Here is a 26,289-nt window from a genome sequence, read left to right as displayed (position 1 = left end):
GGGCAGGACAGGAATAATGACAGAGATGTAGAGAATGGACTTGAGGATATGGGGAGGGAGAAGTGTAAGCTGGGATGAAGTAAGAGAGTGGCATGGACATATATACAATACCAAATGTAAAACAGATAGCTAGTAGGAAGCAGCTGCATCGCACAGGGAGGTCAGCTTGGTGCTTTGTGACCACCTAGAGGGGTGGGATAGGGAGGGTGGGAGGGAGACGCAAGAGGGGGGAGATATGGGGGTATATGTATATGTATAGTTGATTCACTTTGCCTCTGAGGTGGGAGAGCCAAGTTCAGGGCATTGGACCACCAGAGACCTCCCGGCCCCATGTAATATCAATTGGCGAGAGCTCTCCCAGAGATCTCGGTCTCAACACTAAGACCCAGCTCCACCCAACAGCGAGCAAGCTCCAGTGCTGGACGCCCCATGCCGAACAACTAGCAACACAGGAACACAACCCTACCCATTAGCACAGAGGCTGCCTAAAGTCATACTAAGTTCAAAGACACCCTACAAAACACCACCGCATGCAGCCCTGCCCACCAGAAATACAATATCTAGACCCCCCACCAGAACACAGGCACCAGTCCTCTCCACCAGGAAGCCTATACAAGTTACTGAATCAAACTTACCCACTGGGGGCAGACACGAAAAACAACGGGAACTATGAACATGCAGCCTGCAAAAGGGAGACCCCAAACACAGTAAGTTAAGCAAAATGAGAAGCCAGAGAAACACACAGCAGATGAAGGAGCAAGGTAAAAACCCACCAGACCAAACAAATGAAGAGGAAATAGGCAGTCTACCTGAAAAAGAATGCAGAGTAATGATAGTAAAGATGATCCCAAATTTGGGAACTAGAATGGAGAAAATACAAGAAACGTTTAAAAAGGACCTAGAAGACCTAAAGAGCAAACAAACAATGATGAACAACACAATAAATGAATTAAAAATTCTCTAGAAGGAATTAATAGCAGAATAACTGAGGCAGAAGAACAGATAAGTGACCTGGAAGATAAAATAGTGGAAATAACTACTGCAGAGCAGAATAAAGAAAAAAAGAATGAAAAGAATTGAGGACAGTCTCAGAGACAACATTAAATGCACCAACATTCAAATTATAGGGGTCCCAGAAGAAGACAAAAAGAAAGGGTCTGAGAAAATATTTGAAGAAATTATACTTGAAAATTTCCCTAATATGGGCAAGGAAATAGTCAGTCAAGTCCAGGAAGAGCAGAGAGTCCCATACAGGATAAATCCAAGGAGAACATGCCAAGACACATATTAATCAAACTATCAAAAACTAAATACAAAAAAAATATATTAAAAGCAGCAAGGGAAAAGCAACAAATAACATACAAGGGAAACCCCATAAGGTTAACAGCTGATCTTTCAGAAGAAACTCTGCAAGCCAAAAGGGAGTGACAGGACATATTTAAAGAGATGAAAGGGAAAAATTACAACCAAGATTACTCTACCCAGCAAGGATCTCATTCAGATTCGACATAGAAATTAAAACCTTTACAGACAAGCAAAAGCTAAGAGAATTCAGTACCACCAAACAAGCTTTACAACAAATGCTAAAGGAACTTCTCTAGGCAGGAAACACAACAGAAGGAAAAGACCTACAATAACAAACACAAAACAATTAAGAAAATGGTAATAGGATCATACATATTGATAATTACCTTAAATATAAATGGATTAAATGCTCCAACCAAAAGACATAGACTGGCTGCATGGATGCGAAAACAAGACCTGTATATATGCTGTCTACAAGAGACCCACTTCAGACCTAGGGACACATACAGACTGAAAGTGAGGAAAAGGAAAAAGCTATTCCATGCAAAAGGAAATCAAAAGAAAGCTGGAGTAGCAATTCTCATATCAGACAAAATAGACTTTAAAATAAAGACTGTTAACAAGTGACAAAGAAGGACACCACATAATGATCAAGGAATCAGTCCAAGAAGATATAACAATTGTAAATATTTATGCACCCAACATGAGAGCACCTCACTACATTAGGCAAATGCTAACAGCCATAAAAGTGGAAATCAACAGTAACACAGTCATAGTGGGGGACTTTAACACCCAACTTTCACCAATGGACAGATCATCCAAAATGAAAATAAATAAGGAAACACAAGCTTTACATGACACATTAAACAAGATGACTTAATTGATATTTATAGGATATTCCATCCAAAAACAACAGAATACACTTTCTTCTCAAGTGCTCATGGAACATTCTCCAGGATAGATCATATCGTGGGTCACAAATCAAGCCTTGGTAAATTTAAGAAAATTGAAATCGTATCAAGTATCTTTTCCGACCACAACGCTATGAGACTAGATATCAATTACAGGAAAAAAAAACTGTAAAAAAATACAAACACATGGAGGCTAAACAATACGCTACTAAATAACCAAGAGATCACTGAAGAAATCAAAGAGGAAATCAAAAAATACCCAGAAACATATGACAATGAAAACACAATGACCCAAAACCTATGGGATGCAACAAAAGCAGCTCTAAGATGGAAGTTTATAGCAATACAATCCTACCTCAAGAAACAAGAAAAATCTCAGATAAACAACTTAAGCTTACACCCTAAGCAATTAAAGAAGAAGAAAAATACCCCAAAGTTAGCAGAAGGAAAGAAATCGTAAAGATTAGATCAAAAATAAATGAAAAAGAAATGAAGTAAATGATAGCAAAGATCAGTAAAATTAAAAGTTGATTCTTTGAGAAGATAAACAAAATTAATAAACCACTAGCCAGACTCATCAAGAAAATAAGGGAGAAGAGTCAAATCAACAGATTTAGAAATGCAAAAGGAGAAGTAACAACTGACCCTGCAGAAATACAAAGAATCATGAGGGGTTACTACAAGCAACTATATGCCAATAAAATGGACAACCTGGAAGAAATGGATAAATTCTTAGAAAAGCACAATGTTCTGAGACTGAACCAGGAAGAAATACAAAATATAAACAGACCAATCACAAGCACTGCAATTGAAACTGTCATTACAAATCTTCCAACAAACAAAAGCCCAGGACCAGATGGCTTCACAGGAGAATTCTTTTTTTTTTTTATTTTTAACATCTTTATTGGAGTATAATTGCTTTACAATGGTGTGTTAGTTTCTGCTTTATAACAAAGTGAATCTGCTCTACATATTCATATATCCCCATAGCCTCTCACTCTTACATCTCCCTCCCACCCTCTGTATCCCACACCATGATTTTATCCAGATTAGCTCATTGCAAATCCCAAATGGATGGTGACCAGAATTTATTATTTTGCAGTCTTTTCTGTTGGACTTTGGGGCTGCAGCCTCTCAGGTCTCAGATGGGTCTGAGTTTGTTGTTGTTCAGATTGGCCATTGAACATGACTGGCCACTGTTCTTAATCAAGAAGTCATCCCATAACACCCAGGATAAGGATGGAGGAGATAACTAAAAAGATGGCGATCAACTCTTTGAGGAAACACTTAAGGCATCAGGGTTGTTCAGATCCTTGGGAAGGGACAGTGGCAGGGTGACAACCACTGGTTTATGCACGTGGATACACAAGGCTATTGTGACAAGAGATGCTCATTAGTTGTTCTCTGAGTGAAGACAGGCTAAAGTAAAAATGAAACTTTTCCTGGAACTTCAGAGGGTCTCTCTCTCAGGGGAGGACTTGTAGCACAAAATGGACAGTTCCATATCTGATTTGTTTATATGAGCACTTGCCTAAAAATCACAAGACTGGGGCAAAATAAATATATATAAAACAATGCTTCTCAAAATATGGTGTAAAGATGGGCAACAGCACAGCATCCGAATCTAGCATCCCCTAGAAGTACATATTCTCAGGTCCTATCCTAGGCATATAGAAAACTCCAAGCAATTTGTTCTTAAAAGTTTTCCAGATACTTCTTGATATACTAAAGTTTAAGAAGCACTTCCCTAGGCCTATATGTGAGGTATCTATAATTTCCACTTCCGTTCACTCACTAAACTAGGCTGACTTGCTTGTCTTTCTACCGTTAGTTTCTAGTTCTCTTATCCTGATAGTACCTGATTAGACCATCTGATTATATATAAGAACTCAGTTTTGTAATTTTTATCATCAACACAAACCAGAATTGAATTTATAGAAAGCAGCTTTGTAGAGGTAATAAAAATACTGATTCTTAGCTTTGTGATTTGGTTTGCAGTGGAGAAACCGTAGTTATAACTTCTGAAAAGTTTGTGTTCGTTTCCAGAATAACAATGATATAAATTAAGGGATAAATAAAGGAGAAAAACACTTACATAGGCTACAAGTTGCTCCTGGGAAGCTTTCACTTCAGCTTGTAATTTTTCAATACACTGAAAAGGAGCAAAGTTTAGAAACAAAGTACATAACTCTTCCTTTTACTCGTTCAAAGTGTTCCAGATATAAACATGTACCAGTTCTCATATCTTATGAATGGCAGCATTATCTCAGCTAGATGTTTTTAAAATCATCATTAAAGAAATCATCATTCCCTCCCCCCAGAAAAAGAAAGAAAGAAATCATCACTCCCATCCCTCTTTCTCTTCCACTCTATGGAAGAATCCAGCAACAGAGTACATGAATTATTAATAATTAGATGATTGGGAAAAATAATGTTTGCTTGATGTACTGTAGGTAATGTTAACCCACCTTTTATCATATATACATACATGTAGGAGCCAATGGATTTGTATCTGCCTTTGGAATATATGGATATATTCTGTGTGAATATACATATTTACATATAGATACAGATTATCTATCTATCCCAAAGGCAGATACAAACCAATATGATAAACAAACAAGAGATAAATTTATGTAATGACATATATAAATATCTAGAAATTCAGAGATTGGTAATTTCTTATAAACTGATTTATTAAAAGTCAATGAAAAATTTTCTGATCCACTTGTTTCACTACAGAGAAAGAAGCTATTCCTTGATTAAGTTCAACCTTGAAACCCAAAAACCATTTATGTAGTCAATATCATGTACAAAATAAATAGAATATTCAGCTAATATGGTTCAAAAGAATACATGTCAAGCAAACTTTAAAAATATCACCAAGAAAGTTAATTTTTGTATGTGAATATTCATCAGGGAATACAGTTACATTGAGCAAATACAAATACTGTTATTTACCATCTTAAACTTAAATATGGACTTCCAACCCAGCCAGAAATTACTATAGAATTGTCAGTTCATATAAGTTTAGGTAATCTTTAGAAATAAAGATTATTTCTCTTCTACAACATACCTGGTCTTTTGCAAGGACCAGTTTTTCATATGGTTCCCCCCTGTCTTCCTTTCGGTCCAGAGCCTCTAGTTTTTTCTCCAGCCAGGAAACTTGTTCAAGCAGCTTTGATTTTGTTCCTTCAGAGGCTGAAAGCTAAAGACATTTGCTTGTAAGTGTATGGAAGTACAGTGATTTTTTTTAAAGCTCCTTTTAAAAGTCCGACTTATAAATGAATTGCCTTCCACCAATATCTATTAAATATGAAAATGGCTTTTGAAACATTCCTCATAGATGACAAATGACTAGTATAGAGAGTTAAGGAAATAATGTTGATTTTATTTATTTTTAATAATAAAGATCTTTCTGAGCAAGAGATGAGACCACATAGTTCAGCAGGCAGAGAGATTTGTGGTGCAACAATCTCAACAGTCATCTTTATTATGTTTAAACATTGCACTTTACTTGCACAGCTGAACCTGAAATCTGTATTGTGGTTTACATAGGGTTCTTGAAACTTAACTCTTGGGGACTACAGCTGTCTAGAAAGAGCAGGAGTTCTGACTCCCTTGAATCTTTACCATTAAGCAGTGAGGTAGAAGGAGCTGAAGGGAAATGCAGGAATTTCTAGTTGAAGTCTGATCAATGGCAGATCTATGCTAAACCATAACCAAAAAACGTCTAGAAGTGACTGTTTTACTGTTTCCTCTTGAGGAGAGTGGTAGTTTGATAGTCCCTATTCCCTTAACTCCCTTGGAGAGCCCCTGGACTAGCTTCTTCTTTCATTCAGGAAGCTTATTGTGCTTTTTCTCTATAACTCAGCAACAATTCTGAAAGAGTTCCTGGAAAGGGACACACAACCTTGTATTCATTCCAATTCTCATGCTCTTAGGCGCGGCTTATCTCTAAGTATGTCTTTCGTATTACTCCAAGTATTATTGCAAAGCATACCGTCTCATCTTGAAAAGGGCAACAAATATTTAAACAGTTTACCGGATGGAGAAGCATTATGAGATTGGTCTGCCATGGAAATAAGTTGGGCACATCATATATACTGGTATCCATCCATCCATCCATCCACCCATCCATCCACCCACCCACACCATCAATCACTCAACAAATATTTGTCTGGTTGGCTCTCTATGCAACCATTGTGTTATGTGCAGGCGATTATGAAAGTGCAGCAGGAGGGTCAAAGGGAACACATATGCTGTGAACTGTTGGCTTTGCTTTTCAGCTCTCAGTGACCTGGGAGGCCTGCAGTGCTCCACATGGGCACTAACACGTCTAACTCTCAGGTACATGATGCTTTGGAAATGTAGTCTGGTTTCTCTGAGCACCCTTCCATTTTATCACACAGTTTAGTGTAATGGCTAAAGACACAGACTGTGGAGTCAGAGCCTTTGGGTAAAAGTCCCAGTTTTCTATTTGCTATCTCTGTGATTTGGACAAGTTGCTCAGACGCTCTGAGTTTGATTTTCCTATCTGTAGATGGGAATGGGGATAAAAAGAATAGTACTTACCTCATGCATGTGTTTTGAGGTTTATATGAGTTTATACAAGAGAAACACTTAGAACAATGTCTGGAATAAATCAAAGACTTAGTAGCTATTATTATCGTTTCTTCCACCTCCTCTAGACTTCTGTAAGCATTCATATGGGTTCTACCCCAATATTTATTACTTATCAAATTGTAAAATAAAGTATCTGAAGACATCACAGCCTCTGTGAGCTGGTTACCCTCATAGCAGCATTATTCTTAATAGCTAAAAGGTGGAAACCAAATGTCCATTAACAGAAGAACAGATAAACAAATTGTGTTGTATACATGCAATGAAATTTTATTCAGCCATAAAAAGGAATGAAGTACTGATACTTGCTATAACTTGGATGAACATTGAAGACATCGTGCTAAGTGAAAGAAGCCAGACACAAAAGGTCACATATTGTATGATTCCTTTTGTATGAAATATCCAGAATAGGTAAACCCATAGAGACAGAAAGCAGATTAACAGTTGTCAGGGGATGGGTGGTAGGGATTATGGGGAATCATTACTTAATGGGTACAAAGTATTCTTCTGGGATGAAGAAAAAACGTTGAAACTCGAGAGAGGTGGCGGTTACACAACATTGTGAACACACTAAATGCTACTGAATTGCATCCATTAAAATGGTTAATTGTATTTATGTGAATTTCACCTCCTTTAAAATAAAATGACTTTCTTGTTAGCTCTCAGTGGGTAAGAAAATTGTCATCATTAAATCCATTCACTGAATGTTATTTGAAAAAAATAACAAAATTGGATTGGTTTAATTTTAAATTAATGAACTCAAATCTCAGACAGGTACTCTACATTCCCCTGACATCAAAATACCATATTTTACTACTAGTAAATTGGCTTTCCTCTTCTCTGAGATAACTATTTATTACTCTCTACTCTTTCCTCAAGTATCATTTCATGCTTTCTTTCCCTTCAAAATTCCACCCTCAACCCTCTCTCCCCAAATGATCACCTCATCAATATTTCACTGGAAAAATAGGGGCCAGATGGCTACTCCCTCACCTTCTCATCAGCCAATATTTAAACCTTACTGCAGCAGGCCCTGCTAATCTGTTTCCCATTGGTTGTTTCCCCATTTATCCCTTACTGCCAGACACCCAATTTGGATTAGCCAGCAGCCATGTGTTTAGGGAAACTTGGTCTTGTCCAGCTCCAGGGAATGAATCACAATTGCTCAGCCAGGCTTGTTGGTCTCATGCCCATGCATAAAAAATGACTTTAGGCATGAGCCTGCAATCCAGTAGCGGCCCTTGGAGCCTGGGGAGAAGGAATTTACCAGATTTTTTAAAAAGACATACATGAGGAAGAACAACTCTTTTTCAAAGGATGTTCTGACTGCATGTAATGCTTGGAATTGTTGCAGACATTGTGGTAAGACAGTCAACACTGAGGATGGTAGAGCAAAGGATGGATAACACCTGTGTTCTTGCTGACATTCTTGAGCTGTAGAATTAACCAGCCCTGGAACTGCTCCATCTCTGGACTTAATCTTATGTGCGATGATAGCGGGCCTTAACATGTTACTTTAATTGGGTTTTTGGTAGTTGAAGGAAAAAGCATTCTTACTGAACAAATGGAGAAGATATTCCTCTATCAAAAGCCAAACCTTTTGCTTGGCTTTGAATCTTATCTCCTCTATCTGTCAAAAGCCTTTGCTCCTGTAATTTCTACAGCCCACGCCCCCATCCATTTCTTCATTCTCACCCTTTCTGGATGATTCTGCTCAGCATATAAACATGTTATAGTAATTCCCATAAACAAAAGCTGTCTATTGAACATTCCCCCACTTCCTCCTCCAGTCATCATCTCATTTCTATGCTTCTTTTCCCACTCAAACTTCTTAAAATGATTGCCTACCCACACTGTTGTCACTTTCTTACAATCTTCTCACTTTTTTTTAAGAAAAAAATTATTGGCTTATATAAGTGGGGAGTCAGAAGTAGATTTTTGTTTCACTCACAACTAGATTCCACAGAATCCAAAAAAATCATAGTATTCTGTCTCTTTTTAACCTCTATATCTTGGTCCTATGTGTTGGCTTCATGATTTCCCAGTGCAGACAAGATTTCTTCACACATTGGGGAAGATGTTACCTATTGCCTTCCAGGTTCAGGTCCTCAATAGTAAGACAATTTGACCTCCAGTAACAAGTTGAAAAAGGACTTATTTTTGGCCCCATCTATGTTCGTATGGCCACTCCTGGATTGTTCTTTATATTGTCAGGAAAATGGGATATCATAATTGACTGGACCTCAGTCATATGCTTAAAGACCATTCCCTCTAGTCAGGAATACTGTGGTTGACAGCCCCAGGATTATTAAAAGATTGGAGCCTAAAGGAGCTATTCTCCAGAAAAGGTAAACATGAAAATAGAGGCCAATTAAAATTCACCCTCTGGGTGTTCAGCACAATTATATCCTCATGCTCATGAGGATGTGCTTTTCCTCAAATGCTCCTGCATAATATGATGCATCTATTCTACATTAATCCGAAAATGCACTTCGCCTCTCAAAAGGAGATAACCCAGTGTCATCTTGAGTTCCTACATCTGGCTTCACATTTTGTGTGTATCTCTCTAAATCAAATCCAGATGAGACTCACCATGATAGGCACCTAAAGACAAAATTTAAATGTCCCCCCCACCCACACATGTCTAAAATACAGGGAAAACAGGACAATCACAGTGTTACTACCTTTTTAAAAAAAGGAAAAAGGGAAACAACTTACAGTTGTCATAGGCCATTGCCAATGTCACAGTCTATCAATATTAGTCAGCAACGTTAAGGCCTGTCCTGGTTTCTGATCTGATTGATTCTGTTTCTGACCTCTGGGAGCCTTCTTTGTCCTTTTCTTCCATGGTCACAATCAAGAAAAAGGCCAGAGGGTATTTCTTTGGTAGGGGTTGTACTAAGTTTTAGTTTTGGGCATGCCACTTATTTCTCTATTTATCAAGACGATTTCAGTTGTGTTATAGAAAGCTAATGCCAATTGCTTTAGATTAAAAAAGATGATTAATTGGTTCATTTAACTGAGCAGTAGAGGCACCCCTAAATTCTGAGTCTTAAATTAGATTCTCAGAATTCTCTCTCTCCCTCTCTCCTAACCTAACTGCTTTTTATGCTACAGAAAAAAAAAAGAAAATTTTCCCAGTGGCGGTGACGAGGGCTACTCTGGATTATTTTCCTCTCTTAATCTCTCTTCGATTGCCTTCTGCCCTCCACTACTCCCCTGAAACTGATCTTCCCTAGGTTGCCTATGATTCTCATTTTTCCAAATGCAGTGGACACATTTCTGGTCATATTATTCAATCTCCCGGTAAAATATTACACATTTGAGCATGCCATGCCTTGTGAAACACTCTTTTTACTGCTTAGAGGACACGAGTCTCTGGATTTCTTCCTGATTCTTTGTTTCCTTGGCTAGATTTTCCTCCTCTTCCACTCCTCTAAATATCAAAATCTGAAAGTCCTAGCTGATCTCATTAGGTGCCATGGTTGAAACACTAGTTATACACATGTTTATGACTCCCAATTTTTTTACATACAACCACTTGGCTTGTTGGATACATATATCCAACAACCTACTTAATATTGTCACTTGAATATTTACTAGGCAACTAAGAATTAATATATTCATAAAAAAATGAAACAATGCCATTTGCAGCAACATAGATGGACCTAGAGATTATCATACTAAGTGAATAGGTCAGAAAGAGAAAGACAAATACCATATGATATCACTTATATGTGGAATCTAAAATATGACACAAGTGAACTTATCTACAAGGCAGAAACAGATTCACAGATATAGAGAACAGACTTGTGGTTGCCAAGGGGGAGAGGGGGTGAGGGAGGGATGGATTGGGAGTTTGGGATTAGCAGATGCAAACTATTATATATAGAATGGATAAACAACAGAGTCCTACTGTATAGCACAGGGAACTATATTCAATGTTCTGGGATAAGCCATAATGGAAAAGAATATGGAAAAGACTGTATATATATGTAAAACTGAATCATTGTGCTGTACAGCAGAAATTAACACAACACTGTAAATCAACTATATTTCAATAAAATAAATTTTAAAAAAGAATTAATGTATTCAGAATGAACTCCTTATATTCTATACCTTCCCCAGACTTCCCTCTCTTATGGAACCACCCATCCATATGTTTAAGCCACAAATGTATTTAAATCTTCTCTTTCTCTCACAGTCCACCTAATCCATCACAGAGGACAATTATTAAAACCACCCCATTAAGTAATGTGAATTGTTACGTTTATCTCCTCTTATTGATGGTTCTCTTAGATCATCTCCCCCACAACCCATGCCCACAAACACAGCAATTAATATTGTAGACGAGGTTTCCAATGTCACTCAAAAACCACTCAAAAACAAATTGAGTCTTGGCAACCCTTGTAGAGCTCACGCTACAGAGAGTAGTGACTTTGTTGAAAAACAAAGGCTTCCTTTGTGCTAAAAGTTTTGCAAGCTATGTTGGACCACAAGCTATGAAATTCCTTGTCAATAAATAACCGAGGCAAGCACTGGAAAAATTACCTATCCTACCTGTGGAATGGGCAGGAACCCCTATGTCTGAAGATACTTTTAGATCACAGAACTGGTTTGGTCTCATTTCAATTTTACAGCTAAAAACAAACAACAAATTCCTCATGCTACCCCCATTCCTCATGCTACCCCCATCCTAGACAAAACAGACTTTTACATTTATTAATATTTCTACTTTAACAAGTTATTTCCAGCCGTTCCTAGGTTTATGCACATCCTAAAATAGACTCCCAAAGGCCCTTAATTTAGAAGCATGGTTACCCCCTGTTTTAGTTTGCTAGGGCTGCTCTTAAAGAGTACCACAAACTGAGTGGCTTAAAAATAAACTTATTGTCTCACTGTTCTGGAGACTAGAAGTTCAAGATCGAGTGTCGGTAGAGTTGGTTCCTTCTGAGGGCTGTGATGAGGAATCTGTTTTATGCCTCTTCTCTGGCTTTGGGCAATTTGCTGGCAATATTTGGCATTCCTTGGCTTCTAGAAGTACGGCCTTTGTCTCTGACTTCATCCTCACATGATTTTCTCCCTGTATGTCTGTGTCCAAATTTCCACTTTTATATGGATGCAGCCATATTGGATTAGGAGCCCATCTTATTCCAACGTGTCCTCATTTAACTAATTACATCTGCAAAAAATAAAGTCGTGTTCTGAGGTCCTAGGAGTTAGAACTTGAACATTTGAATTTGGAAGGGACCAAATTTAACCATAACACCCCCAAATTGGAGTGGGAGGAAGCAGGGAACTCTGAGTAATGAAGAAACATTTAAGCTCTGACTGAAAATAGAAATATTCACCAAAAAGTCAATCGATAGTTGAAATATAAAGTTAGGGATCCAGACATAGAGATTTCTAAGACGCTTTTAATCTTCAAATAAGTCCTCTGGGCTGTATGAATAGATAAATATACCAGAGAGAAGTGGGACACGGGAAAAGTTGAGGCAATTAATCACTGACTTGCATGTAAAGATAAAGTGTTTGGTTATAAAAGTCAAAAAGCAATAGTATCAGGTTCTAAGAAATTAAAGCCAACAACTGAAGAGGCCTAGGACCCATTCCTCATGTACAGCTAGTCCCTTTAAGTTCTGGTCCATTCTTGCTACCGAATCCAAGCTTGCTCTGCTCACCGCACGACAGGCCAGTAAATCAGAGACGAGGTGTTGAGGCAAGGAATACGACTTTATTCGGAAAGTTGGCAGACCGAGAAGACAGCAGACTAAAGTCTCAGAATAACCATCTTATCAGAGTTTGGATGCCAGTTTCTTTTATAGCACAGAGAGGGGGAAGAGATGAGGAAGTAAAGTAAAAAGGCCATGAGTTTTGCAAATATCCCCTGGAATGGCCAGCCTCCAAGAGGGGATGTGTTATTTTCTTTTCTTGCATCCATCTACAGGTGGGCAGGGTCAGGATGTTTCCCTGAACAAAGACACTTTGGTTTAACATTCAGGCAGAGGAGCAGGGTTCCCTGAGGCAGGCCATTATGTAGAGACCCTATCCGTTTAGAGAACAAGAGCAACAGTAAGTAAAGGTTAAAGTAAAATAAACATATCCAACATGTAGTCAGATTTGGCTCTTCCCTGTTACATTCTCAGAGCACTTTTGTGGAACAGGGCAAAGGCTTTCCCTGCTGGTAGGACTCACAGAACCGACTCTCCACTCTCTGGCTTTTGGTATATGCATTCTGCTATCCTTGAGTTTCTTTCACGGGTCTTTCTTTCTCCTCAAATCTCCTTAGTGTCCCACTTAATAGAGGACAGCTGGATTCTCATACCTGATCTGTGTTGTCTTTCATGTAACATCTAGAAAACTTATCTTTCTACATGTGAAAGAATGATAGTAGAAAAGGTCAATAAACTATTAGTATTATTACGTAAATAGTTTTGACTTGGATAGCCCCTAAAGGGTATCAGGGACAGCCTGTCACTATACATCCATTCAGTAACTGCAAGAGACTCATATTTATACAACTCTAAATTTAAGCACTAAACTGTTCCTGAAGCTAATAAATGAGATCTTCATACAAAACACATGATCATCTAAAATTTTCTTCTTGAAGCCCCAGGCCCTGAAAAACGGGAAAAAGAAAAACTATTTCTAAGAAATAGGTTAAGGGTCTGATGTATCAAAGGACTGAAATATTCAGAAGACTTAAATGAAGAAATCCAAATTACAAAAAGTCGAGAAGAGTCCAGGGCATACATGGGGTACATTGAGCCTACATGGAGCCTTCCATAGGAAATGTCACCTTTAACATCTAATGATTCAAACATAAGATAACTGGGGTGACCACAGATCATCCGGTCACCTGAAACTTGGGATCGGTCTTTTATTTTATATTGAAGTACGTACATACATACATATATATATATATATATATTTATCCCTCCCCCCTTTCCCCTTTGTTAACAATAGATTTTTTTGCAATGTCTCTGAGTCTATTTCTGTTTCATAAATAAGTTAATTTGCATCATTTTTTTAAGATTCCATGTATAAGTGATATCATATGATATTTGTCTTTCTCTATCTGACTTACTTCATTTAGTTTGATAATGTCTAGGTGCATCTGTGTTGCTGCAAATGGCATTATTTCATTCAATTTTATGGCTGAGTAATATTCATATATATCACATCTTATATATCATATGTATCATTTATGTGTGTGTATATATATATCACATCTTCTTTATTTCTTATTCATCTGTCAATGGACATTTAAGTTGCTTCCATGTCTTGGCTATTGGAAATAGTGCTGCTATGGACATGGGGGTGCATTTATCTTTTTGAACTAGAGTGTTCATCTTTTCTGGATATATGCCCTGGAGTGAAATTGCTGGATCATATGGCAACTCTATTTTTAGTTTCTTAAGGAACCTCCATTCTTTTCTCCAAAATGGTTGCACCAGTTTACATTCCCACCAACAGTGTAGGAGGGTTCCCTTTTCTCCACGTTCTCTCCAGCATTTATTATTTGTAGACTTTCTGATGATGGCTGTTCTGATCGGTGTGAGATCAGAATTTGCATTTCTCTAATAATTAACAGTGTTGAGCATCTCTTAATGTGACTGTTGTCCATATGTATGTCTTCTTTGGAGGAATGTCTGTGTAGGTCTTCTGTTCATTTTTTGATTGGGTTGGGTTTTTTTTGATATTGACCTGTATGAGCTGTTTGTATATTTTGGAAATTAATCTGGTCTTACATTTAGGTCTTTAATCCACTTTATGTTTAATTTTGTATATGGTTTTAGAGAATGTTTTAATTTTGTTCTTTTACACATGAGCTGTCCAGTTTTCCCAGCACCACTAATTGAAGAGACTGTCTTTTTTCCGTTGTATATTCTTGCCTCCTTTGTCATAGGTTAACTGACCATAAATGCATGGGTTTATTTCCGGGCTTTCAAGCCATACTGTTTTGATTGCTGTAGCTTTCTAGTACAGTCTGAAGTGAGGGAGCATGATTCCTCCAGCTCTGTTCTTCTTTCTCAAGATTGTTTTGCCTATTTGGGACTTTCTGTGTTTCCATAAAAATTTAAAATTTTTTGTCCTAGTTCTGAGAAAAATGCCATTGGTAATTTGATAGGGATTACATTGAATCTGTAGATTGCCTTGGATAGTATGGTCATTTTAACAATATTGATTCTTCTAATCCATGAACATGGTATATCTTTCCATGGGTTTTTGTTGTCTGATTTTCTTCATTATAGTTTTCAGAGTACAGGTCTTTTGCCTCCTTTGGTAGGTTTATTCTTAGATATTTTATTCTTTTTGATGCGATGGTTGGGATCAGTCTTGAATACTACTTTTCCATTTAATTAATTACCAAACCATCTTGTAAATATTTCTTGTCTCTTTCTTCTCTTCACTACTAATAGGCACTTATCATTTCTAAACTGGATTTTTGCAAGCCCTGACACATGATATGCCTGACACTGGTCTCCTAATAAATCTGTTCTCAGTAGACACAGAGTTTTCTGTCTGAGGGCAAATCTGAATACACTTCAAACCCTTTAATGGCTCCCCATTGCCTATAGGATCAACACCAGTTTTTATAATGGAAAGAGCATAGCTTTGACATCAGAGAGATGACTGGATGAATCCTAAGTTGATTTGAGACCTCAGGGAAATCACTGTCTGTACTTCTATTCCATGGAACATATGGTGTAATGGCAGATACAGACCATTCCAATTACTGGGGGTGGGGTGGAGAAGGTGGTAAAATGGGAGAAGGATTATGAGAGCACCTGGTGAGGACATCTAACTCAAACTTGAAAGAGGAAGAAAAGCATTTTGGAGTAAGTGCATCTAATTGAAGACCTGAAGGGAGAAGTTTGTTGGGTTTTGTTGGTTAATGGAAAAGGGGATGAGAGGAGGTGGTGGAAACAGAGCAGAGCAATTCTCTGCAGAAGTAGAGGGAAAGGGATGCATTAATTAAAACTTGACTGTAAGGAACAAGGCCTTTTGGTTTTTTTATAGATAAGAAAGTAAGAGAGAATACATTCCTTTCAAGAAATTGAAAGTGGTATCATAGTAATATGCTGGCTGTGGTATAAGATAAAACTGGAGAAATAAGTAGGGGGTTAGACCACAGAGGATTATAAAATCTGTTAAGGAGTATATATTTGATCCTGACAGGGCTAATTTAGGGGGCTAATTTAGGATTTAAGCGAGGAGAAATAGGAGGTCTGCGTTGTAGAATCTTCACTCTGGCTATAGTGTTGAGGAGTCATCAAACAAGGACCATAATGAAAGTAAAGTAGGGAGAAGTTTCTGCAGTTGGTGGCCTGGACAAGGGTAATGGTGGTAGAGATAGAGAAAAGAAGATGGACTGAAGAACCGTTTGAGAGAAATTATTCATAGTACTTAGCAATTGGATGTGTGGGGTGAGGAAGAAGAAAGAATCAAAGCAGCACAGATTTCTCATATAAGCCACAGGGGGTGCAGGTAGCACCTCTCCCTGGCCTAGGGGATTTGAGAGCAGGAACAGATTTGGGGCAGGAAGCTAATGGACAGGTAGAGTTTGAGTTCCCTCTGAGAACCTTGGTGGGCCTATTCAGTAGGCAGTTGGATATCCAGGTCAGGGGTCAGGAGGAAGATCAGGACTAATGATGAAAACTTGGTTCTTCTCTGTGGATTGTGCTCTAAAGGCAAGGCACTAAGGGAGAATGTATAGAAAGAGCAGACAAGCAGGCTGCAATCCCACAAAAGAGCTTTCATCATTTGCAAAATGGGAATGCAAATTTCCAGGACCAGTGGGAAAAATACACAAGCTAACATACGTAGGAGTACCTTGCAGAACACTTGGCTCACAGTAAGGGCTCAATAAATATTTTATTGAATGAATAAATGAATAATTCAACAAAAGCGTACACCTAATTTACTAATTTCCTTGTAGAGGTTAAGCAAAGGGAAAGTTAGTTGGCCATCTCTGAGAAAGTTTTATGAAGAAAATGTAGGTTATGCCCATGCAAAAAGATACTTGCCCTTATCACCAGAGCCAAGACTTATAAGGGGCAAGGCATTTGCTTTTTCTTAGACAAGAAAGTCACATTTATTAGCACTGGGTCAGCTATTTAAAACTGACCTCTGTTTGATCTTGACATTTACAAGCAAAAGGAAGTCTTTAGTTATGTAACAGGCCAGAAGTCCACGCATCCCTGACAACAGAAGCCCATTTGTCATTGTGCTCAACTCTACTCAAAACAACACATCTCTTCACCAGCTTGTATTCTTTCCTTACATTCTCTGAGGTTCCCAATTGGTGTGCAACAATCCAGTAAGAGGGTTAAAACTGACAACTGCTTAGACAGGAGGGTGTGTGTGTGTGTGTGTGTGTGTGTGTGTGTGTGTGTGTGTGTGTTAAGAGGGAACTCTTCTGCAATAAAATAAACTAGAACCAAATTGTTTAACAAAATTCTCAATTGCTTGGTTTCATGGTGATTAGGAAACGCATTCCAAGTCAAACAAGCTGCTTGTGATTTTGTGGCATTAAAGTAGACTTCCAAACGGATTGGAAAACAAAAACTCATTCACAGAAACTCATGATTTCAGATTGGCATATCAAGCATAATTTCTGAGCGTTTGCAGAAATGAATACTCCTACCAAGGGCACATTACTTATTTCAAATAAACTTGACATCAAGGGATCCACTGTTGCATTTAAACAATGGAAAAAGAACCAGAACATTTTTGGTGGCAATCTCAATATGTATCAAATCACTTTTAGCTACTTACACACATATTCAGCAACTAAAAATTTGCTGGAGATCTATATTCTTTCTATTCCTAAACTTAAAGAAAACGTAGATTGAACACTAAGACGCAAATAATGGGAGTTTATTTTAGAGCCTTAGGTACAAAATGATGAATAAATGTTGGTTATTAGAGTCAAACATACTAGCCTTTTGTCTTTCTGGTTTTCTGCTTACTTTTCTCAGTCTTAAAGTTAAAAGATCAGTTAGAAGCTTCGTTCAATCGCCAGAAACTTTTGCATATGTCAGAGGGGTTCATGATAGTTCTCACACTGAGAGGAAGTATTGGTAAAGGACCCAGAAGACTGACTCTAGATTCCAGCTCAAAAATTCACCTGAGATTTACAACGAGAAATAACTGCTGAAAGTCATTCCATTATAGAGCATTGGCATTGAATTGAGAGTCCATAGAGTCATGCATCTATGAGTAACTGAGTTTTGACAAGGCTTTCAAGACCATTCAAAGGGGAAAAACCGTCTCTTCAACAAATGGTGCTAGGAAAACTGGATATTTACATGCAAAAGAACCTTGACGAGACAAAGCACTACATGCAACAGTGTGGTGAAGGGGTTGGATGAGCAAAGCAGGTATTTGCTAACCTAATATCCATTCTCCCCTTCTTAGTAAAAAAAAAAAAAAAAAAAAAAAAAAAAAACTTCTATACTCTTGGGGTGACAATGTGCCCAGTTAAAAATCCATATTTCCTAGGCCCCATGATATTAACCATGGTCAGGCATATGTAAGAATTCATTAGGTGAGTTTTGGAGAAAAGCTCTTCAAAGAGGCTGCTCAGCTGGCAGTTGTCCATCCCTATTTTGCACTTGCCTTTTTCATCTTCATGCTACTTGACTTCATGAATGGCTGCAGCTGCAGGTACCTCTTGGACCCTGAGGATGGGAGCTATGTTTGTGAATGCACGGAGACCAAGCCCAGGCCTCTGAGAGCTGCAGAGCTCCTGAGCCTATTCTGGGCTCCCTGTGTCCAGACTTACTCAATTACTTGTTTAGGCCACTCTTATTTGGGTTGTTGTTTTATGTACCCAAGATTAATCCTCACTGATTCACTTAGTTACTGTGGAGCTGGGGGGCACGAAGCAAGAGTGATGGTTCCTCTTCACCATTTGGTTTGGGTTAGGGCTGGAAATTCACTTCAGTGTAGAGTGAGAACTTGTTAGAAATGCACATTCTTGACCTCCACCCCAGATGGACTGAATCCTACACTCTAGGGGTGGGACCCAGCAATCTGTCTAACAAGCCTCTAGGTTCCAGTTTGGGAACCAGGGTGAGTTCTTTTTGTTCAGTGCTGCTTGAGTAGGAAACTTCTTTAAATGGCTTTGACATATGACCACACGTTCTTAAGAACAGGGTCTTTGAATTTTAAAAATACTTATGTTCGAATATCAGCCTCACTGTTTATTAACTGTATGACCTTGGGAAAATGGCTTAACATTTTTGAGTCTCATTTTCCTCATGGAGATTATAATAATAGTGCCCCTAATAAGGTTCTTGTGTGGATCAGATGAAATGTCTGTCAATCGAAGCACAGTACCTGGAACACTATAGATGCTTAATGAATGTCAGTTTCTCTACTCTGCCTGCCATTGGCAATACACTGCAGGGGTCTGGTACCAGGCCTGAATCTCTGTAGGATGTGAACTTAGCCACCACCCCACTACACCCCCTTTCATGCTTTGTCTCCATTATTGCTTCTGCTATTCTTTAAGATGGAAGAGAACCTTAGGGAGATCCCAGGGGAAAAAAGAAAGGGAAAGGAATCGTCTTGGAATATAACGTAATTGATCCAGTTAAGTAAAGAGTGAGGATACAGGAAGCTGCTGTTACTAGTTTTATTTGGGGCTTTCGGAAATGTCTCTCTCATCAGGTGAGGGGGAAACTATGCCTAACTGGCATATGAGCTATGACTAAGAAGTAAGGAAAAGACTCCCATGTGCTTTTTTCAAAAGTTGAGAAATAAAACTAGCATGTTCTTCTCCATTGAAATTTCTCTGCACTTTGAGTGTCACCAATAAATCTCTCTTTATGAAAACAAAAAGGGCACAATTATTTTTATGCTCCAAAGACCATCATGGGCCCCTTGCTGTGTCTTGTCTATGTCTTATTCCTACCCGGGAAACACAGTTGGTAGAAAAAAAGATCAAGTTGCCCACCGAGCTTCCCACCTCCTAGCTCCTGCTTCAAATAATGACATCTCTTTCGCAGCTAGCGTATATGCCACACTTAATATATAACTAATGTTTTGCTAGGTATGGTATCCGAAAGACGCCTGAAGCTAATTCTGACTACGTAATTGTTACTGGATTCACCTCCTTGGTGAGAAAATGACCACAGATTCCCCTCACTCCCCAGTTTCTGCCTGCCCCCCTCCAAATTCTGAAAAGACCAGACACTGGAGCTGAATGGGCAATTCAGCTCCCAATCCTGGCAAAATCAGAGAACGGGCAGAAACAGATAGAAGACTTAAGAGATGAAGCAGAAAGAAGGTTAAAGTACTAAAGTCCCTTTACCAAATGAGGAGCTGAGGAAGAAGATAAGAGAAAGCTGGGTGGTAAAAAAAAGCCAGCTAGGGCAAGGGAGCTGGGGTGGGAAGGGGACCTTTTCTGGTTGAAAGACTCTGAGATTGTGAGCACTGGAGAAGAACCACTGTGTTGCGATCTGGGTGTCTTTCAAACACTTTGAGAGACATCAGTAAAAAAGGAAACTTACATACACACACACACACACACACACACAAGCCCATGACATATGACTCAGAATATACAGTTCTGTTATGACCACTAGCAGCGGTAGAGATAAATTAACATTAATCGAGAACCTACTAAGAACCAGGTTACACTCATCTCGTTCAACCCTCACTACAGCCCTATGAAACCAATGTGTTCACCCTCTTCTGCATAAGACCACTGTGACTCAGAGAGACTAAGTGAACTGCCCAAGGTCATAAAGCTAGCAAGTCCTGGAGCAGAAACAAAGCCGGAGCTCTCCTGGGTCTGCTGCTGGGAGCCGGGAACCAGAGGCTGGTGATGACTGAGACACACTGGGCCAATGCTGCTCCCAGAGGAAATGTCTCAGGAACTGGCCTCCCTCGTCCCTCTGCGCTGGTGGCTCTCTGGATCTGTGCTCCACTGTGACACTGTGGCTTCTCCTGGCACTCTCTTAGCACAAAAGCTGTGCGATCTCTTAGCTTGCGTACAGTCATCAACTACAACCCCCGGAGCCCCTTTCTTTGTCCCTCCCATGTGCACTGGGGATAGAAGCCAGCACACAGGCAAAAACTGCCTTTTTTTGAGTTTCCCCTGAAACCTCTTCACGCTTCTTTTTTCTCCTCTTGACTCTTTTCCTCCTTTCCTGTGCCTCCTTCTAATCCTTTCTCTACTACCTAATTTCCAGGCATTTCCCCCCGCGGGTCTTAACCTGCAGGAAATATAATCAAGTATTTTCTTTAGCAAAACTTGGCAATGTTTTGAATTATCTACAGTTATTACCCAGGAAAAGAGATGGATTCTTATGTCCCTTTCTCACTCTGGCCAGCTGACTTGCTGCAAACTTACTTCTTAGAGCTGTGAACAGCCCAGATTAAAAGTATTAATTGCAAATTTTCCTGCTGTCATATTTCTTTTATTTTGACACTAGTGGCATGACTGCAGAGAAATAAAGAATAATTGTTAGCTAAGGGAATCCAACAAAGAAGTCCGTGACCTCACAGAGGAAGCGCCACACTCTCCTTATTTCCTCACTAAGTTCCTTCTTTTGCATAGTAAGCCAACAGAGACCTTGCTGGAAGGGACCCTAGAAAGGTTCAATTTAAGTAACCTGAGGCCCAGGACCAACAGGTGTTTAGTGTAGACGAACCCCGAGGCATCTATCTGGGTTAGTTCTATGTGCATCACTAAGAGGCAGAGCCAGGAGGTAAGAATTCAGCTAATGTCAAAATTTAGCCATTTCGCAAAGGCAGGACCCACTGGTTGACAATACCATGAGCTTCCACTCCTTAGTTCCAGCACAAATCTTTGTCCTCGACATTTCCTCTCCTCTTCCCACTTGTTTCTAGCCCACCAGGCCAGCCCATCTGACAAAATGATTTGGATTACCAGTGAAAGCCAGCTAGCATTCCCACTGTCTTTGTGACAAATCCTAAATTAATGGTATTTAAAAGAAGCCTTAACTCAGCCATAAAAAGAAATGAAATTAAGTTATTTGTAGTGAGGTGGATGGACCTAGAGTCTGTCATACAGAGTGAAGTAAGTCAGAAAGAGAAAAACAAATACCGTATGCTAACACATATATATATGGAATCTTAAAAAAAAAAAAAAAAGGTCGTGAAGAACCTAGGGGCAGGAGGGGAATAAAGACGCGGACCTACTGGAGAATGGACTTGAGGACACGGGGAGGGGGAAGGGTAAGCTGGGACGAAGTGAGAGAGTGGCATGGACATATATACACTACCAAATGTAAACTAGATAGCTAGTGGGAAGCAGCTGCATAGCACAGGGAGATCAGCTCGGTGCTTTGTGACCACGTAGAGGAGTGGGATAGGGATGGTGAGAGGGAGGGAGATGCAAGAGGGAAGAGATATGGGGATATGTGTATATGTATAGCTGATTCACTTTGTTATAAAGCAGAAATTAATACACCATTGTAAAGCAATTATACTCCAATAAAGAAGTTAAAAAAGAAGCCTTAACATGTATACACATAAACAGGAAAAAATACTCCTTCACATACACACACACACACACAGACACACAGACACACACACACACACACACACACACACATACACATCATTGTCTGGACCACTAAAGACAGTTTCTCTTTTTGCAACCACAAAGTGGCCTAGCCTGGTAAGGAAGACAGTGGCACCCAGTGGACAAATGTTTGATTGTTTGAGACAGGTGTCCCATTCAGAAATATTCTCCTTTCTTAGCTTGAAGAAAGACTATTTGCTCCCCTTACCTTTCCCTATCCTTCTGCCATCACATTTTTAAAACATCTACTGAATTTAAAAATAGGGGGGAGGGGAGTGTCGTTACAGTTTTTATCTCTTCAAGAATAAGACTAAACTGAAACACTGGAGAAAGCAAAAATTTCAGGATTAAATCCTCTGAGAACAGTGTCTATATTTGATTAACCTATTTCAACAGTAACAGCGGAGACAGCCAAATCTAATAAAATATTCAGCTTAATTAAAAATGTAACGTTGAAAATGCCTGTAATGTGCTTTTCTTCGCACATAATATTCTCCTTTTCCTCACACCATTGCCAACTTCCAATTAAATTGCCTTGGTTATATGCAAATTTGGCAACTCCAGGGGCAATACTTCAGGAAAATAACATACACAGATCCTGCAACTTGATACTATGCTGCAGTCTATCTGGGAACCATACAAATACCTACTATTTTCACTCTCCAGCCCCTACAGTGATTCTTTTGGTTGTGAGCTACTTGGGTAGAAAAGCTTTGCTTATCTATCTTTCTTCCCTCAAACTTCTAACTAACATCTTACTCACGGTAGTTACAAAGAAGTTGAGTGAAATCCAGTTTCCATTTTATGTAATTAATCTGCTAAACACTGAAAAGAAGTATCTAATTGTTTGATGTTACATAAAGGGATCATCCAGTTAAGAATCTTAAATATTAGGGGCTATTTGCGCTGGAGAAAAACATTTTATAAAGAACAAAAGGGATGAGGACTTTTATGGGTGAACTGAATTTTACTGATTTAAATCATTAAAAGACGTTCAGTTACAAAATAAGCATACATCTTCTTAGTGTAACCTAATACCAGCAAGGGTGCCCTTTTTAGTTAGCCATTCAAAATTTCTTCCAAGTTTGCGAGCTCTGAAATCCTTAGTTTTTATGCTTTGAAATGGTACCTCATGTTTATCATTATATTCTTTGTAATTCAAATTTTGCCACAGTTTGAAGCTTGCTTTTTCTGTTGTTTTAAAGAAAAGATGAGTTGGCAAGCCAGCGTTATGGCACATGGGTGAGATGGAATCTTTCCCCAGTGGGTCTGGGCCTAGGGCACCACGCTTTTGTTAATTGACAGAAGGCCCCTGTGACCCCTTGCGTCTATCACATTTAGGTAGTCAGCAATAAACACATCCCAAAGGAAGAGATGTACTTTTTGGGTAAGCTGAAAAAAACAATGGAGGCCATTTGTACATGTATCCCTACAATACATGTTAAATGTACTTCTTTTTGTCATAGCACAAGCACACTTTCCCCCTCGTCTCTGCAAAAATTCTTATAAAATTCTGATGCACTCAACTTTTGCTATACAGACCTTTTTTATTAAAAACTCAAAATTGTTTTTCAAAAGTTTCTAAAAATTTATTTGCAGAATGTCTCAATCCATGACAAATCAATCAATGTTTATAAAATCTCAGGGTCTGTGTCCTTTTCCTCCACTGACTGCCACCAACAGTGAGCACTGGTGCCCTGTGCTGTGGGAGGACCCACACTCCTGGCAGCTTTGCTCTCTGCCAAGCCCCCCTGCCCAGGGGCAAGGGCAACGGTAACAGCAGGATTTGTACCACGTACACTATACTGTTTGCAAAGTGTAATTGTGTTGGGAAATGGTCTGAGCTTTACTGAGAGCCATACTCCGTGTCTCTGCACTCGGAGTGTAGGCAGATGACATATAAGGCAACCCGACGGCCGGTAGAGGCTACACTCCACCTATGACTTGCTTTGCTTCTGTGAGGGTCACAGCCCAAGAGGGATGCCAGGATTTGAAAAACTCTCTTTCTTCACATAATTGGAGAAAGTTGCTCCTGTGTAGTTCCTATAGGTTTTATCTTACTTTGGGGCTTATCTGTTTATAATGCAAATATGTTTCACTTATTCAGAAATCTACTTGCTTAAAGATGGCTTTCCTAACTCATGGGCTGTGGCGAATGAAAATCAAAATATAAATCTAAGAGGAGTTTTAAAGGCTGAAAAGCTCCATACAGATTAAAGTAATTATTGTTATAACTAAAATGAATGAAATGGGGTGTGTGTGTGTGTGTGTGTGTGTGTGTGTGTCATTAGGTACAGAGGTTAAAACACATATTTAGATTTTCCTTGCTCTACTGCACACTGAGGAACATATATTTCCAATCCCAGTGACAGGTATTACCTGTTCGGATAAGACTTTAGCCTTTGCTTCTGCTTCCATCAGGCAAATCTCCAAGGCCTCGAGCCGTGCCAAGGTAAACGCCATCTGTCTGGTTTCCAGGGACTCTTTCTTTAAAACAATAATCAAGTATTACTTTTTGACATGGGTAGTTTCCTGAGTGCATCTCAAACAACTCTGGGGACTAAGGACAGTCTTAATAAACTCACACAAATCATCTCCTTTTCTTCTTCAACATAGCAATAAAACAATGAAATGTTACAAAAACAATAGTGTTATTTAACAGTTTAGAGTCTAAAGGCAGAGTAAAAAAATGCATATTAATGAGCAATGAACAACTTTAGAAAGGTAGAATAAAATATCCATGTTGAAATTTGGTTAGTCTGCAACTTTTATTCCTGATACAGAGCTTTTCTTCAAGAGGTTAGAACCAGAATTTCACATTCCCAATAAGAGATGTCATCTAGAATGCCTACATTTTTAACATTCACCTAGCTTGAGGGTCATAGTCATTTGAATTCAGAGAAGCTCTTGGTTCCTTTGATTGTCACCTTCTTATCACAAGTTTAATTAAAGCAAAGATACTACATGGTTTAGAATCAGATCATTCTTCCCCAGAACGTGGCTAATATGACTCAAATCAGCAGATGTGTAGACTTTCCCTCTCAAAATTAAGTTGCTCTTTATCACATACAAGCAGAAAAATGTGCAAAGTTGGTATGAGAATATCAGTTACCAGCACTACTGAGACTAGAGCACTTCCTGACTACTCTTTGGCCATTGAGACAATTAATTAATAAAGACACAGCAATATGAAAACTTCAAAGGAAAACCTCATATGTGCTAGGATTATGAGGTTCCTATAGCTTCCTGGGATGTGTCCTGTCTTCTTGTGAAAGTTCAGGCTGCTGCAGCTGCTTCCAATTAACCCCACAGGAAAAAAAGAACTGAGTTCCTACATATTAAAAAAAAAAGAACAACAACAACAACAAAAAACCCTGCTGCTTTATTTCCCCTTTGGTTTAGGAGCCCACCAATTTTATACATATGTGCATTTCCTGAGGATACAATAGAGCCATCTGGTGGTAAATGAACCAGCCATAAAAACAAAGCATTTATTCAGTTCCTATAATTGTTCATGCCATCCTTTGAACCTTAGGACCCTGGCAAGGACCTCTGATAGAAATAAATGTTGCTCTGTTCAAAAACAGCATGGCTCCTAAATCACACATGGCTGCATAATCTCCCTGAGGTCAGCCTTTGGGGGGTGAACATCTTGGGTTAGAACAGTGATATTTGGGATGAACAAATGACCCTCAGCCTCCCATATATGATTCCAATAATTTCAACAGTCAGTCCAAAATATCTCAAAACAAAAGCCTCAAAACAAAATTCTTGTGTATTTATACTTACAGGTAGTTTATGCTACAAAACATTTCATGCATAAAGGAGAAATTGTCAAAAGTCCAAACTTTTCCAAAAAGGTTAAGGATCCCTGACCTAGATTGC

The 26,289-nt window shown here is 38.9% G+C and overlaps 1 protein-coding gene across 1 annotated transcript in view; it reads right to left on the bottom strand.

Annotated features, from left to right (window-relative positions):
- CCDC192 (coiled-coil domain containing 192) overlaps positions 1–26,289 on the bottom strand; it is a 171,766-nt gene that overhangs the window by 143,215 nt on the left and 2,262 nt on the right. The window contains 3 exon segments of the mRNA XM_060295518.1: positions 4,312–4,368; positions 5,293–5,424; positions 24,784–24,891. Of these exon segments, the coding sequence (XP_060151501.1) occupies positions 4,312–4,368; positions 5,293–5,424; positions 24,784–24,891 (297 nt within the window).

Source organism: Globicephala melas, chromosome 3, assembly GCF_963455315.2.
Source record: "Globicephala melas chromosome 3, mGloMel1.2, whole genome shotgun sequence".
Lineage (NCBI taxonomy): Eukaryota > Metazoa > Chordata > Mammalia > Artiodactyla > Delphinidae > Globicephala > Globicephala melas.
The sequence above is the reverse complement of the archived record's forward strand: the minus strand, read 5'-3'. Positions and strand labels throughout refer to the sequence as shown.